General features: G+C 40.8%; 1 protein-coding gene across 3 annotated transcripts; it reads right to left on the reverse strand.

Moving 5' to 3' along the window:
- Positions 1–4,883: 4,883 nt before the first annotated feature.
- On the reverse strand, positions 4,884–6,597 carry LOC147635086 (uncharacterized). Of its 3 annotated transcripts, XM_086804379.1 has the most exons (3): positions 6,433–6,596; positions 5,768–6,335; positions 4,884–5,275 (listed from the first exon to the last, which is right to left on the reverse strand). In XM_086804379.1, exon 2 carries the CDS (start codon positions 6,244–6,246, stop codon positions 5,776–5,778), a length of 471 nt encoding a protein of 156 aa, XP_086660505.1. In that variant the 5' UTR covers positions 6,247–6,335; positions 6,433–6,596; the 3' UTR covers positions 4,884–5,275; positions 5,768–5,775. The 3 variants fall into 3 exon arrangements, with proteins under 3 accessions (XP_086660505.1, XP_086660502.1, XP_086660504.1); XM_086804376.1 differs by having other exon boundaries at positions 5,768–6,597; XM_086804378.1 differs by having other exon boundaries at positions 5,757–6,500.
- Positions 6,598–16,833: the final 10,236 nt, after the last annotated feature.

Here is a 16,833-nt window from a genome sequence, read left to right on the forward strand (position 1 = left end):
GGATTGGATGGGGTCTAGGTTGTGCCTATGGACTTAGTCGAAGTAGAATTTGGATAAACCTAAATAAACGGGTGGTTTCCAAACAAAACCCAAAATTGTTTGAAAAACTTTGTAAACTTGGAAAATTTTAGATTTTTATTCTAGAAGCAGCAAAAATTCGAGTAGAAACGTCCGCTTCATGGTCGAGGGATAGGACGTCGGTAGTCTCCCTGAGTCATCGATATAACTTCTATCCGTGAGAATTATGGAAGGACATTTCCTTGGAGGAATCATACGCATTTCCTAGTGTGAAGTCTATTCTAGACCAATTACGAGAGGTTGCTAGAACAATCCACATTAGGATAGTGTTGTAATAGCAAGGCCCCGAAGGAGGTACTTTACCCTTACGTTAGTCTTCCACTGTAGCTGTTTTGAGTGGTTGTAAGGGGTAGGGGTCTGTTGGTATCAGAGCCTAGGTTGAGTTAGTATGATTGATTTAGCCAGCCAGATCAAAAAAAGGAATGGAAACTTATTCATTTAATCTTTTTTCAGAACGCTCAATAAATCTCTGTCATTCAGAGATCCATGGTACCTTAAATCATAGAGGAGTTGGATTGTGTCACGGACTCCTTCAAGAATTTACTCCTTCTTCGAGAACCTAGTCATGACCCATGTATCCACTTATGTATTGATTGATTCGTGATTTCCCACATGAAAAGCATGTCACTACAAGGCCATTAGATGTTATTTAGATGTATAAAGAGGGGGCATTATTTTAGGGACTCAGGGCGTCACTTATACGATGAAAACGTATCTCTCTTTCTCTCATGCATTTTTACGTAGTGATTTACAAGAGGAAGTTTATGCGAGCTAGTACTATGTTCTAATCTTACTTTGGATTGTGCTCTTTAGCGTAGATTATATAGATTGCTTAGGGACTATATACCCCTAGATAGGATAGTTATTCCTGGGAAAGACGCAGAGTTTGTATGAGTTGATTGAGTCTATAACCGACTCCATGTTGTGTGTGTGTGTGTGTGTGTGTGTGTGTGTGTGTACGATGTTTTTTTTTTATTGTCTTCATTGCCTTCTTTCCTATTTTTAAATTGCTTTGATAAGTTAAATTAAGTAAATGAAAATTGCAGAATGACATGACAGTTTACGTAGCCTTACGTGTCCAATATATTGGGGTTGCCTTGAGTGAAGATTGACATGATAACATTTGTACTTAAATATCTTCTATCCTCTCGAAATCGATGCAAAAGGATTACATTGAGAAATCATTTTGAAGAACTCTTTTTTTTCATGTGGCACGAACAAAGACAATAGTGGTGTGTTGTTAATGATACCTATTTTAATACCCTTAGGGCTTTTTGTGAGCATGAGCCAAAAAGATGGTTGAACTACCTACATCTAGTTGAGTTCACCTATAATGCCTCTCATCAAAGCATTAGTATGAGTCCTTTCAAAGCTCCGTATGGTCAAGATTGCCTTACAACTTTGACTTGGTTTGGCCCTTTGATCAAGGTAGAGATTTCAAAGCAGATGCTTGGTGAAATGGACAACCAAATGTAGTCTATAAGGAAAGATATCAAAGTTGCTCAAAATCAAGACAGATAAAAACATTATGCAATTCCAAAAAGGTTAAGCCATGAGTTTGAAGAAGGCGACATGGTTTTTCTTCGTGTACGTTGCAAAAGGAGTTCTTTGTCCTTAGGAAAGTACAAGAAGCTATAACCAAGATACTATAGACATTATGTTATTACGATGAAGATCGGAGATCGGGCTTATGAGTTACTTTTTTCTCCACATCCAGACCTTGAGCACTTCTTAGAGGATGGTCACATTGTCATACCAACACAAGAACATATGAAGTTAGAATTTGAAGAAACCATGGATGTTCATGAGACACCTTTACGAAATAGAATTCCAAGGCAATGCTTTTAGTAAAGTTAAAATTTTTCCTTGCTGAAGATGCAACTTGGGAAAAAGAGGAGGATCTAGCAAAGGACTATCCCCTATTTTGAGTCAAGAAAAAGGCTTAGAAAAATTAAAAAAGAGAACATAAATTTCGACTGGTGCAACTAGAGAAATTAATAAAAATAAATATACACATGCTATAAACCCGACATATAAAACATAATCTCACCAACCATGCTAATAACATAAGTATGAAGGTGACATCCTCGCATGTCATCCATATCCACACTAGTTGAGCTCGATATCTCAATACTCCTCGAGCTCAACTCCATATCATTACACTCCATGGAATCTTCTAAACTTGTGAAGCTTCTCTATACTCAATGCCTTTGTAAAGATGTCAACCTACCTGATCCTCTGTACTAACATATCCACATCACCTATTAAAACCTTATCCCTTACAAAACGATAATGCACCTCAATGTGCTTCATCCTAGCATGATACATTGGGTTGCTGGCCAATTATATACCACTCATTTTATCACAATAATGATAATTTTCCTATCCATGGACTCTATGGACTCTCATCTATATTTTCAAGTAGCTTATGCAACCATATGTTGTTCATGTTATCACAGCAAATGATTGCTAACCTATCCATAAGCTCCATGGACTCTCACCTATATCTACAGGTAGCTTATGCAATCAAGCTAACTCACATGTGGCCATAGCAACGTCCTTATAATTGACCTTTATACTCCACCAAATATCCATCAAGTGCTTCTTGCTGCTCCAACTAATAACAATACTCCTAAAAAAGAACAAAAACCCACTAGTAAATCTCCTATCTAAGACACTATCAACTCAATTTACATCTATGTACCCTAATACCTACCAAACTCATAAATAAGTCCATAATGTACTCTAGACTTTATGTACACGAGTATCCTCCTAACGTTATATCTAAGCGTGGCTTCCTTGAAACCTATATAAACTAACTCAACAATCCAACTAAATAGCTTAAATTTGACCTAATAACTCATTTAAATTAAACTACCTACTATGTGTTTATACATAGTAAGATCCTCCAATCACCTATATCTGCAAACAACCTTGTGTTTTACTCCAATGGTATTGAGATTGGCTTACACCTTATCATCCCATACTTTGACATGTCCAAAATATACACAAACCTTTATAAGTATATGAAATCATTTGAGTGTGTGTGTGTGTGAGAGAGAGAGAGAGAGAGAGAGAGAGAGAGAGAATGAAAAGAATGCCACTAGTGTGTGTGTGTGTGTGTGTGTGAGAGAGAGAGAGAGAGAGAGAGAGAGAGAGAGAGAGAGACTTTCTCTAGAGAAAACCGGAGTAAACTTTTAGAAGAAGTATCCGGCCAAACTTAAAATCATTCAAACTTGCTCGCTCAATGTCTATGAGATATCAACAATATTCATGGACCCATCAAAATAAAATAGAATTTTACCGCTTACCATATACATGCATCAATACCCATGGAGAGTAATGGAACCATTGTGCAACGAAGTAGAATAATAACTCAGGTAAAGAATAGACGTATATGATGCTGAGTACGTCGATCAAAGCCCACACGATACAGCGACAATCCATACACGCTAAACAAACCATATATCCTCAATCCATGCGTCCTATCAATTTATTACTCGTTCATGAGCACCTACCGCAAAGCTGCAGCCATACTGACATCATGAACATCAAAGGATACATTTGAGATACGTCCACCTTAGTGTTCAAACCTTTCAATAAAAATCATCATGCTGCACTTCTATCCCCTGTTCAAAAGCTAGCAAGCTTATCACTATGAACAAAGTGAAGGAAACATATACGCGATGAAGACTATTATCACTAACATTCAAGCCAACGAATGCAACCATATATGTCTAGGATTAGCACTAGGAGACACATACATCTTCAGCAGCTCTGAACTGCATCATATCATCTTTTCTGCTTGTTCTAGTCAACAAAGATAAACCATGAGAGGACGATGAGAGCTTCCCCATGTTTGAGGGTAAGTTAAGGGTGGGTTCAGGTTAGGGCAGCTGAAACCAGCCCCAAAAACTACCTGCCCTCATGCATCTGTCTGGTGTGCTCAGAAGGGGAGGTGGACTCACTGAGCAGAAAAATGACTGGACACAATGACCATGGTTTGCCGCGAAAAAGGGGAGGGGAGAGGGGGGGACAGCTTTGCAACGGAAGTGACAACAGAAGGCTGACAAATACTCGAATGGCAAAAGGAGCTGTCAAGGTAGGGAAGCTGGAGCAATTTTGAAAAACTTGGCCATGAGTTGGCACACCAGCTCAACAGTTCTGCCAGGAGACATCATGAACTACATGTTGCAGAAGAAGGGATTCAATTGGATGATTGCAGAATTCTTCATTTCCTGCTGCCCTCATCAGAACCCAGCGGACTACAAGCAAGTTGTGTGGGTCAACTAAACAAGCAGTAAACAAATAATTTGCAGGGTACAGGTCTTTAAAACTGCAGACTAACACAGAGCACAGCAGACCAAACAAACAAGGTACAGTTGGTACTTTACACAAGATTGCGAACAACCAATCGTGGATAGCAAGAGCACATGAAATTTGACTTGGTCAATGCAACAACAGACAGAAAAACAATGACACAGGACGCAGGCTCCTGGCGAATGATACATGGTGCTGGAAGAACAAAGTTTGGTAGACTAGACTGCAATACAAGAAACACACACCTGCATTAAGTACTTTTACAAGATTGCAAACAGACCAATCCCAAATATTAGAGTGCTTAAGGCCTCTTATGCAGACACAGACAGTCCAACACTGAGAATGCTAAACAAAACAGAAAAACAACAGCCAAATACATGTCCACTGGCCCTTAATTATGCATCTAAGAATGTGTTGAAACAATCTCTCTCGACCCAAAGTTGTTACCATACAGGCTACAGAAATGGGAAGCTCCCAATCAGCTCTACATGAAATGAGTGTTCTGAGAAGTTTCACCATTACTCGAAAGAGATATATATTACAAGCAAGAGCCTGAGGTGGCCTCCATACTCTCAAAAGTACTACAAAGGAAATGCCCAAAACTCTTCATACATCCTGCTCCAATTTCCACATTCAGGGAAAAAAAAGTTCAGGACAAAAATCCTGCCACTTGTCTTCTCAGTTCAACAGAGCCCCCAGAAAAATGACAGCTGCACTATTCCTCCTACGCAATACATCATTAACTTGCAAAACGTCACAAAAGCACTTTACAAAATGTACAATTTGAGCTTCGTTAGCAGTAACTCTTAAGACACTATATAAAAAGAAAGCCAACTACCACTCCCCCACCCACTTTCCATGTTGTGTACTCATTTACCTGTGTCAAAAACAGACAAGCACATGTCAGTTATTAGATTCATACTAATATGACATGTGAGTGCACTCTTCTGAGAAAACAAAGATAGCTTCATTGCATCCTGAATTTTCAAAAGCATCTAATTAAGCAAAATTAAACAACAGCAAGAATGCAAATGAGAGAGGTACGTTACATGCTTCATGAAATGGCCAAAAAATTATAGGCACCTGGCATGACCAAAAGCAACAGGCATCTGGTCTGATGTAAAGTACTGCTTTGGTTTTAACAAATATCAGAATACCCTATTAAACCCTGATAAGAACCCTGTTGCAAACCTAAATCAAGCATAAGCTTTACTTCTTACACCTGCTAATACAGAGCTCCTCCAACCACAGCAAATCAGACATCTTGTTAAGACTTTCATCAGCCAACAACTCACAGAATCCTAATCTAGAGATGGACCAAATACACAAGAGAACCAGTCAAAGCGTGGAAGTAGCACCTTACACTCACCTGTACCCCTAATCTTCGAGGAGCAGTGGCACTCCATTGTCATCATCCTCGCCCGCAGTGAGGAATAAGTCCCCTTCATCTTCTTTCACCTCTTCCATCACAAGCCGAGCTGGGGAAGAAATGCAATGCGAGAGGCGCTTCGAAGGTGGAGAGTTCAGCAAAGGGATGGGGTCAGAGGCCAGTAAATGGTGAGGAGGGGCAGCAGGGCGGGGGCTCCCGGGTTTATTGTTACTGTTGTTGCTGCCATTGTCATCACGGAGGCGGAGGGGCTGGGGAAAGCGGGGGCTGTTACAAGGGGAGGCGTGCATCTGCAGGGGCTGCACGAGCGAGCGGATGGGGAGGGAATCCTTGCTGGGAGGGTTGATCTCGCTGCTGCTGGTGTTGGGAAGAATGCGGAAATGTGAGAAATCAAAATGGGAGAAATCAGATCCCCCTGCAGGCCCAACGAGGCCAGGGAAGCCGGATGGGTGTATATCCATGGCTAGGGTTAGGATTAACCTAGGGGAAGGTTAGGGTTAGGACTTGGATATGGCTATGGCTGTGGTCAGGTTTAAGGTTTCGGCTAGATCTGCACACCGGTAAGGTTAGGGTTAGGATTTTGGCTAGATCTACTGACTGAAAAATGGATATGGCAATGGCTGTGACCGATGCTTTGCCCTTAGTACCTGGCCTGACCTCCTCTGCTTCTCGTCTCTGGCCTGCAACAAGAATTGCTACTCTACTACGGCGGGCCTCTTTCTGAAAACGATCGCGTGTAAGTGGGAAGTTGAAACCCTAGCTTTGATGCTTGAATTTTCATCAAATCATTTGATTTTCGTCTAGGTAAGAGAGAAAATAAAGGGTGTCAATTGGCAAATTCACATTATATAGACTTGCTTGAACATGGGGCCAACTTGCCAAAGGATTCTTTGGATAGGCCAAGTCAGAAATATCAAATATCCAGCATGGGATTATCTTCATTGCCCATGTCCCCACCACAACTAGGGTGAAACCGACTCATGCGCTGAAAAGTGGAAGGAAACTAGAATTTGGGGAAAATCTCCCATTGTCAAGTTGTGGAGGACAGGGCATCTCCCTGCCTACACACAAAATGCACTGAGAGCCCACAATTGCCATGAGGGATGTGTAAAGTGTTAGAAAGAAATCTTCTTTTTCCTTGTTAAAATACATATGGCCCCATCCCTGTGGGTTGTCGTTTTGTAATGGCTCTAAGTCGGGACATGTAAAACCCTCTTCGATATAACTAGTTGAGTTCAATAAATCAACCTTCCACCATTTCACTGTGCAAAAAGAAAAAAGAAACAAATGCAAGCATCCATGGCAGTAATTACATCCAAACCAACCACTGCAAAAAGGGATGCCAAGTAATCCCACATGCAAAGACATTGTGGAAGATGAAAGGGTATGTATAACCCAAACGGACCTCTCCTATCGTCAACTCCCCCAATCTTGTCTTTTCTGATAAATTAAAGGGCTAGTTAGGCAAAGTGGTTAATGTGTGTGCCACCAAGTGTGCTAGCAGCTTTGGGGTGCTGGGCACGTATGTTGACTGGTGGTCACCATAATTTGGCATGGGGTGATGCCAACATATCATGGGCGGCGTGGCAACTCCTGGTTTCCAACAAACACTGTGTTAGAGCATCGGTTCATGATCGCGGGTCACTTCCCTCCATGCTCAATCAGAGGGAAGGGGGGTATAAATCTCGCATGGGTAGTGGCGATTGTATAAGATGGGAAAAGGGATGCCAAGTAATCCCACATGAAAAGGCACTGTGGAAGATGAAAGGGTATATATAGTCCAAAGGGACCCCTCCTATCTTTAACTCCCCTAAGCTTGTCATTTGTGAAAGATGAAAGGGTATATATAGTCCAAAGGGACCCCTCCTATCTTTAACTCCCCTAAGCTTGTCATTTGTGAAAGATTAGAGGGATAGTTAGGCAAAGTGGGGACCGGCATTAGCATACCAACTCCTCCACATACCCATGCAAATGTGTGTGCCTCTAAGGGTGCTAGCGCGGGGGCGTCTCTAGGGAGCATGCTTAGCACACACATTGGATGGGCGTTATAATTGGACATGGTGTGGTGCCACAATGCATCATGGGCATCATGGCAATTCTTGGTTTCCAAAACCTTCAATAGCCATCTTATCTCTAAGTGGGTCCAAATATGGTGGTTGTTTATAAAGCGACCTTTCCTTGGAAGTTTTAGCCTCACATTGTGTTCCAGGCGTGCTAGCGAGCGGCGGCTCTAGGGAGCATGCTAAGCACACATGTTAGCTGGGCACGGTGTGGTGCCAATACATCATGGGCAGCATGGCAACTCTTGGTTACTAAGACCTCCAATAGCCATCTTATCTCTAAACGGGTCGAGATATGGTGGTTGTTTATAAAGCCACCCTTCCTTGGAAGATCTAGCCTTACAAGTAAATCTCACAAGTTTCTGTATGACTCAAGCATTTGTAAGGTACTTTCTTGCTAGCATCCTTACTACTTACACAAATGTTCAATTTGTAAGCACTTCATAGTCACATCATATGTTGTCTAGGCTAAGGGAAGCAAGGTTTTGAAAATCCCTAAACTTGACCTGTACATGATTGGTTCGATTTTTAAGGCCCAATCCATATGAAAAGGTATGGAGGGATTATCTTTGTGACTTCCCCATACACCATATTGACATCACATCACAAATTTGGTAAGGTTTGTTTGACTTGTAGTAAACCTTAGGGATTTAGTGAGAGACAAGAAAGAAGGTTACACTCATTAACATGGAATACTTACCTGTCTACTCATCATAGAGAGTAGCCACCTAAACATAGAAAGTCTACCATGAATTAGCATGAAAGCTTGGGCCATGAGCTCCAAGAAAGGTAACGATGTATAATAAGTCAAAAAGGTTAATAGTTTATACACTAATCCTATGTTAGGGGATACATTTTTTAGTCTCAAGGTCCATATGCCCAATTCCCCACATGTGTAAATGTACCCTAGACCCAAGGCCCATCCCTCATGTGCATATGCATCCTAAAATTACTTCATATAAATCATCCCCTCCTACACTGAATTCATCCTCGAAATCAAAGGGTGGTTGTGCATAAACAACATATATAAGAGGCTATATACAAAAGCCAAAATCCAACCTACAAGCTATATGTGACCACATAAAACCGCCCAAAGGAGTATGCAATAAAAAACCATATTAATCTGTATAAGTTTGATTGCCTCCAGGATCAAACAGGAAAGGATAAGAGTGTACTGTCGAAGATGAGGCTAACTATGCAACCGCTTGGATCAAAGGGAAATCCAAGCCATGCAAACTCCAAGGCAAACCACCTACTGTTGGAGTGCAAATCAAAGTAGCAACGCACACATAGATGCAACAAGTAAGGAGAGATAGACAGAAGCACAACGCTTAAAGTAGATTGATGAGAATTAGTGAAGTATAAGTGAGGTAACATGATAAGGTCACTTACACACTCATAAGTGTGCTTACATACACTCATGGAGAAAACCTCCTAAAGAGGGAAAAAGTACCCCGGCCCATTATTAGCCTATGTCCACACATCACTACCATATAAATGGCAAATCCCCCGTAGTGATGATGTGAACATGTATAGGGATCTTGTTGCTGATCAATCCCCAAATGGTAATAAGCCCAAATCTTTGTGAAAAGCTTCAAACTTCTCTCATAAGAGAGCCTTCGTGAATATATCTACCGCATTGTCGTGTGTAGAGACATAAGCCAGGCTAATCTCTCTTGCAATAAGCCTCTCCCTGACGTAATGATAATGCATCTCAATATGCTTTATGCGAGCATGAAACACTGGGTTCCTCGCCAACGGCTAATGCTATGGCCAGTTAAGATGGAGGTGGGGGACTAAGATCTGTCAAAAGGCATTTAAGAAGATCTGTCAAAAAGCCGCCATGTACTTAGCTTCATAGCTCGAAGTGGCCACTATTGGGGCTGTTGCTTTATTGAGCCATGATATGTATGAATCACCAAAAAGCCACTAGCTCGCATGTCATAATATCTAGCCCAATCGGAATCACTGAAGGCATGAAGCTAAAAATCACCCCCTTAGCATAGAATAAGCAAAGGGATTGAGTGCCCTGTCAGTATCGAAATACTCGCTTGGTAGCCTACCAATGCTTATGCTACTCTTCTAGGGTTTTCACATGTGGAGGCATTCATGATTCATCCATTACTTCCGGTTCTCATAGCTTTCTTGGTAGTGTTTGTGTGGATATGATTCATGTGTTTGAACAGTCAGGCATAGTACATGTAATGATGACTTTATTGAGGTGAGGAGAGGCGAGATTATTCACATGGATTGGATCTTTATTGGATCATATGATGTGGATCTTGAGAGTTTTGTATTTGATCCAGTGATGATGGATGTTGACTTATCATGGGATATGGGTTTTGTATTTGATCCAAGCATCTTCTTAGATCTCGTGATGATGGAGGTTGACTTATCATGGGGTATGGGTCATATAGGGGCACCATTGATGGAGATAGATCATACCTATGAGGATGACCTTAGAGATTTTGAGGATGCCGTGGTTAGTGACTTGGTGGATGATACCACTTATTTATTATGTGTGGATACATTGTTAGTATTCAGTGATGATTATGTTTATAATGATCCTATTGTGAGATGGGGTCGTGAGGTGAGGTCCATGAGGTGGCGATCCGTGAGGTGGGAGGCATGAGGTGTGATCCATGAGGTTAGGAGAGAGGAGGCAGTCCGCAAGGTGGGATCGTGGGGATCGTGAGTCGTGAAGTGGAATTGTGAGGCAAGAAGGATCATGAGGTGGCAATTCATGAGGCAAAATCGTGAGGTGAGTTCGGGAGGTTGAATTGTGAAGATCTTTAGGAGATTAGTTTTGCAATTAGACTATGAGATGATCTGTGAAGTGATTAGGGATTGAGGTGATCTGTGAGGTGAGTCACCTAGTGGTGGAGGTAAGGTTCCAGGAGTAGGTCAACAACATTGTGTTGCCGTTGTGAGATCATCGAGAGTGGAAGGCAACACTTGGTCTCTTTAACTTGTATTCAAGGCATGCCATGACCCTTAGTTGCATGCTGTATAGAGAATCAAGTGGAATTAAACCCTCAGTTGACTTTCTTAACATGCTAGTTGACTTTCTTAACATGCTAGTTGCAAATGAAGGTCATCAATCACTAACAAGCCACTTATGATTGATTAAGGGACTTAATCCCATCTTAACTTTAATTGAAGTTAACTACAAACGTCCTCCCTAATCCTTCCTCTCTCTCTCTCTTTAGTTTGATGCACATATTATTCTCACTCTTTTACTTGAAAACCACCATCTTTTCATCCAAAACACTCTATTTCTCAATTGAAAACCAACATCTCTCACTCTCTCTCTCTCTCTCTCTCTCTCTCTCTCTCTCTCTCACACACACACACACACACACAAGGATGGTTTCGTAGGTGGATGATGGAATCTCTTTTGGACCTTCCTCCCAATCAGATGTGTTATGTGAATGTCAACACATAGCTACTTGATGCATTAAAAGCCACATGGGAGAATGGAAAGAACGTAGCTAAGCTACTACAATACTATATCACTCATATCAATCTAGAGTGTTGGGTGACCTATAGAAAACCGGCCCTTGAATGTACTCAGTCTTACCTTAACATACCCATGTCAGTAGGATCTTAGAAGGCCATAGCACAATTATGTACCCGCTCTCACAACCTAAGTATTGAAAGTGGTGTATGGGGAGGAGTTGTAGTTGAAAACCGCATCTGTGCCCTACATGACACCTATGCAGTTGAGGATGAAGAACACTTCTTGATTTTTCGCTCGGCTTATACTTACATCTGCTTCAATTTCCCCATTTATTAGAGGGTTGTACTAGTCTTTTGCAACTACTACAAGACTCGAGACTTATGCCCAAAGACTCGAGACTTATGCACGAGTCCTTTTTTAGCATCGTTAGAATCTACTTGATTGCCACACTACCCTCCCTCCCTAGGGTGGAGACTTTCTATCACTTTTTGGTCCCATAGGTCACTATTTGACCTCCTGTGGGATGATAAAATATCATCATCATCTCTCTCTCTCTCTCTCTCAATCAAAAATCAAGGTTCACTTCCTCTCTCTTTTTAGATTAAAAATCACCATTGAGAGAGCATTCCAAATGTGGAAGGCCAGATGATCGAGGGCCGATGAGATAGAGAGCACATTCACCTTGTTAGTCTCGGATCTGAGAGATACTCTAGAGATATCATAGTACTTTCCCAATATTGAGGAGCTCTATATAGTTGTTGAGGAGGCTTAGTCTCCACACTCCAGGATGCCACCACCCCATGAGCCTCAGTCTCTCTAGTTGTACATGCCATACCTTAGTTAACCACTACTTACTTATATGCAGTTGTTGTTGCTGTTAGATTTAGGTTCTTTTTTTATTTATGTTATTTACCAAGATCACTATAACCTATGGATACTTCATAATATATTTTTGATCTCATTGACCCTAATAGCCTTTTGAAGACATTAATATATTTCTCTCTCTCTCTCTCTCTCTCTCTCTCTCTCTCTCTCTCTCTCTCTCTCTCTCTTCTCCTTTTTTGTGTGTCTTTAATGGTTTCAAGCACTACCTAATGTAGCAAATTTCCTAAGTCTAATACATTACCTTGATAAAACTATAAAACTACTAATTAAAATCCTTCTAAGACAAACACGCACAATTAATTCATAAAATCCTTCTACTAATTAAAATCCTTCTAAGACAAACACACACAATTAATTTATAAAATCTCAAGCAAAATCATATACACAATAAGTAAGCAAAAATTATAACAATCACAAAAATTTAACAAAAAATCCTTTCTAATTTTCCTTTCACCCAAATCAAACCCCACACCGGATCTTTCATCGAATGTAATAACACAAGAAAATTTGGGTCTTTCACCGAATGCCAACAACAAGAAAAACAAGTCCTATACAAATTCTGATCAAACGCTAAGGCAAAGCAACTGTGCTCCATGGTAGCGGGCAGCGCCAATGCAAAGCCCAAATACATCACACTTACTAGCACAAGACTAACCAAGTGGAGTGCACCTACCTTTCTCTTATTGTTGTGGGAAACTTGGATGCTTACTTGCCATCTTTGGAAAACAGGAAATTGTGTTGCTAGCTAGCACTTGAGAAGACCCACCTCTCGTTGTCACCTCCTTAAGAGCTGTCTATGTAGAGCTTAGAAGCCTCAAAAAAGAAACGACCATGCTAGCCTCTCAAGACACCAATCCTCTTCCACACTCCATCACACATCCACTCATATGCTAGCCTCTCAAGACACCAATCCTCTCTCACACTCCACTCATATGCAAGCCAAAGAAGGGCAAGAAGGCAAGTGGATCACACACACACTCACACACAAGTGGATCACACACAAGAAATAGCATGCACACAAAGAGGCAAGAGGCCAAGAGAATTTGGGCACAAGGAAACAAGGGCACACTCTCATTCAACACTCAAGGGTTTCTCCTTTTCTCATAATTAGAGAAATTGACTTATATACAAGAGAGCTATAAGCTTGGGCATCCACACCTTATAACTAGTTGGGTGCCCAAATTATTGCCTACCATATCTAGGCTACTCTAAACACACGTTGGGTGGCTCCTTTACTTGGTGCCGTCATCCCCCTTTGAGTATAATCACACGGGAGTTACAATAATTAGAAAGAGTTATTAATTCACACTTGGGTAGACAACACATTCTTGAGGGCAGACAAAGATCTTTTAGGCAATGCCCCATTATTTGTGTACATCCTTTGATGACTCTCAAGTGTGTCTACCTACTCTTATCTCATTGTAGATGGCTTGTCTTCACTCATGGGGCCAATGCACACATCTATTATTGTAGATTGCTCGTCTTTACTCATGGCCAATGCACACATCCATTGTGATGGTTTAAGCTCATTGTTGATGTATGCAGGTGGTCCTTGTTAACCTTGGATTAGTAAGACTATAAGAGCCATGCTTTTATGTGTATTAGCAAGGAAGAGAAAAGGTCTTCTAAAAGATTATCAACAGTACTTGGGGCTAAGAGATAATTAGTTGATGTAAGCTAACTGTTGAAAGGAACCTAAAGTAAACTTAGCTAAGATGTATCAAAGGCATAGTGGGATGTTGAAGGCAACATGCTCTTGAACATAATCTTCAGGAGCATTAAGAAGTTGCACAAAGATGGGAGCTCCACCATGATCATATGTAATATAGAGGCAACATGATGGAGGAACACATCATCCTAGTGGAGATGCTGTCATATGAACACACAATATGGAAGTCCACTCTGTGAACGTGGATTAGCAATCACTCAAGTCACTATAAACGGAGTGCCCATATCCTGGCAAGTGCACAATGATAAACAAGGCAAGTGCACAATGACAAATGTCATCCACTTCTTCAGAGAGAGTGCTGCTTACAACTAATCAAAGGTAACACAAGAAATTCGTATAGCCCAAAGGTAGTCTTGAATGCTATTTTATGCACATCCTCTTGAGCAAGACATAGAGGGATAATTTTGGCGATCTCTATATGGAGCCGAGAGAGAAAACACATGTGCATGAAACTCATGAGAAGCTTTGTCACAAAAATCTATAGTCAAGTAGTCAAGATCCAAACTTAAATATCTACAACAAATTGGAACAAGATCGGACTTCACAAGCAAGGGACTAGAGAAGCTACATGCTTATGGAGACAAAACAATAGAAGCTTGAGATAATCACAGCCAATAGCACTTCTCTCTATAGCTCAATGAGAAGAATCTTAGAAAATGGGAGTGCAAGCACAAAGATTGAGTGGTGGCTCTAGATTGCAAGAGGTTGTGACATTAGAGGTGAAAGCCTGCTCTTTTGATGGTGAGGGTGGAGCTGAAGGGATAGATGCTTTGTTAGAAAGAGCTTCCGATGGAGAAGGCAACTTTTTTAAGTTGAGGCGCTTTATGGGAGGAGGCTTGTAGCCTTTTACACTTAGCATCATGTAGGTCCTTCAATGTTGGATCCTCTTTGTCACAAAATAGTATACCATTTGTGACAAATATGGAAACAGTATATCATTTCCATCTTGTGGACCTTTAAGGTGATTGTATTGCTAAAATGAATCGTGGTTTAGCATTGGTAGCAATGATCCATTCCCATCCCAGAACTAAGTAAGCTTCCAACAATCACAAAAACTTAAAGTTAATGGGGTTTGTTTGCACGTAGATTGTTTATTCAAAGTACCCCAAACATGACATATTCATGTCCTGTGCCATGTGAAAGAAATCCACTCAAGATAAGCTTGTCATGTGGGTTAACCTAATAACTCCCATAGTTTAAGGGTCATGAGATTAAGTTAACACCATGGATAAACTGATATTGAATTGTGTTGATATTTCTAAATGCTTTAAACTCAACATTAAATCTTTTGAGATTTAAAGTTGGGTCAAGTTCAGGCTCTCAAGTTTCAAGCTCCATGGGTTTAGGTGGTAAAGGTTCAATTTTTCCAAACGCTTCTCTTCACATAAGAGTAGTATTAATGTGTTACTAGGTGTTTAACAATGACAATTTGCATTGATTGGTCAATAGAGTAGTGAAAGTATTTACCAAAAAGCCATCTAAGATGATTTCATAAAGGTCATTATAGGAGTAACCTAAAATTTGCATTCCATGTTAGCCCCCTCAAATGAGAATAGTGAAATAGCCCTAAATTTATAGGAATTCCCCTTAATGTGTCTAGGGGTGATTGCGAGTTGTCCCAAGGATACCCAAGTTTCTTCAGGCTTTAGGACTAATCAATGCTCTTTTCTGTTTGACATGATTTCCTATAGGAAAATCACGTTCAATGGAAATCTAGCTAAACTTCCATAAGCTCCTCTAATGGGGTGGGAGTCTAGCCAAATTTTGATAGGCTCCTCCAATAGGGGAATCTAGTCAAACTTTGATAGATTTCCCATAGGGAAATCTAGCCAAACCTTGATAGGCTAGATTTCTCATAGGGGAATGATGGATGTCTCAATTTCACCTTCACTTTCAATTTCAGTTTCCCATTCACTTTAAGATTGCAACATTGAATGTGAGTCATTCCTAAAGAGTTGGTCTAAGGCATAGTTCTCCTCGTTTTGGTTCTCATCATTCTCAAGAGTACCCAATGTGGGGCTCAATGTGTACAATGGCACTGAAGGTCTCCTTACTTAGTTACCGAGACATATTTAGAAGCTTTTGAAGACTTTGGATGCTCATGTGCAGCATTAGAATACTCTTCTATGTAGGTTTTAAGATCTAGACACAAGTCATGATTAGATTGGAGGGGTTTTAAGTGTTGGTGTTCGGTTAAGACCTGACACTTGCGTGGTTCTAGAGGACCACCTAGTTGACTCTTGAAGAGTAGCGACTAATGCAATTGTGCCCAATGCGACAAGACAATGCGGGCGCATTGAGTTGTCGGTCTGCCTACTCTTGGGGAGTTAGTTGTGATTGTAAGTAGTATAGTTCCTAGGTCCTTCATGATTCTAGATAGGAGTTTACGTCTAGACAAGAATGTAATTAACACAAAATGGACACGAAATAAATAGAACTTTTTAGTGAAGAATAGAGACAAGTCAAAGACCAACCCATGAGACATTCTTCAATATTAGCTTGGACTATCACAGTACAATACCCTGGCAATCACGTAGCTCATGAACTCCTGAGCTCAAGTACCACTCAATTGTCTATCCTCTAATCCACGCCTCCAGGAATCATCCCCTTCGTTGCTCAAAACCATCTAGGTACTACTTGTTTGCAAGAAACCGTTACAAAGTTGTTACAAAGCAAGAAATCTCAACCCCTAGTTTATTACAAAACGGGACAATCTCGGTGAAGCAGCCAAATGGGCTGGTTGGCTACCAACACTTAGTGAGCACTGTTCTTGCTATTGCTCAGAAATTTTTTTGGCTTCGAATTGTTTTTGACTTTGGACCATGCTGTATGGCTTATTCCATCCTTCTTCTTCTGGTTCAACATATGCAACAATGCCCCCTGAAATAAAAATTTGGGGCTAAGGGATGACTAT

The sequence above is a fragment of the Cibotium barometz genome, chromosome 10 (genome assembly GCF_041138505.1).
Source record: "Cibotium barometz isolate CiBa-2024 chromosome 10, ASM4113850v1, whole genome shotgun sequence".
NCBI classification, from domain to species: domain Eukaryota; kingdom Viridiplantae; phylum Streptophyta; class Polypodiopsida; order Cyatheales; family Cibotiaceae; genus Cibotium; species Cibotium barometz.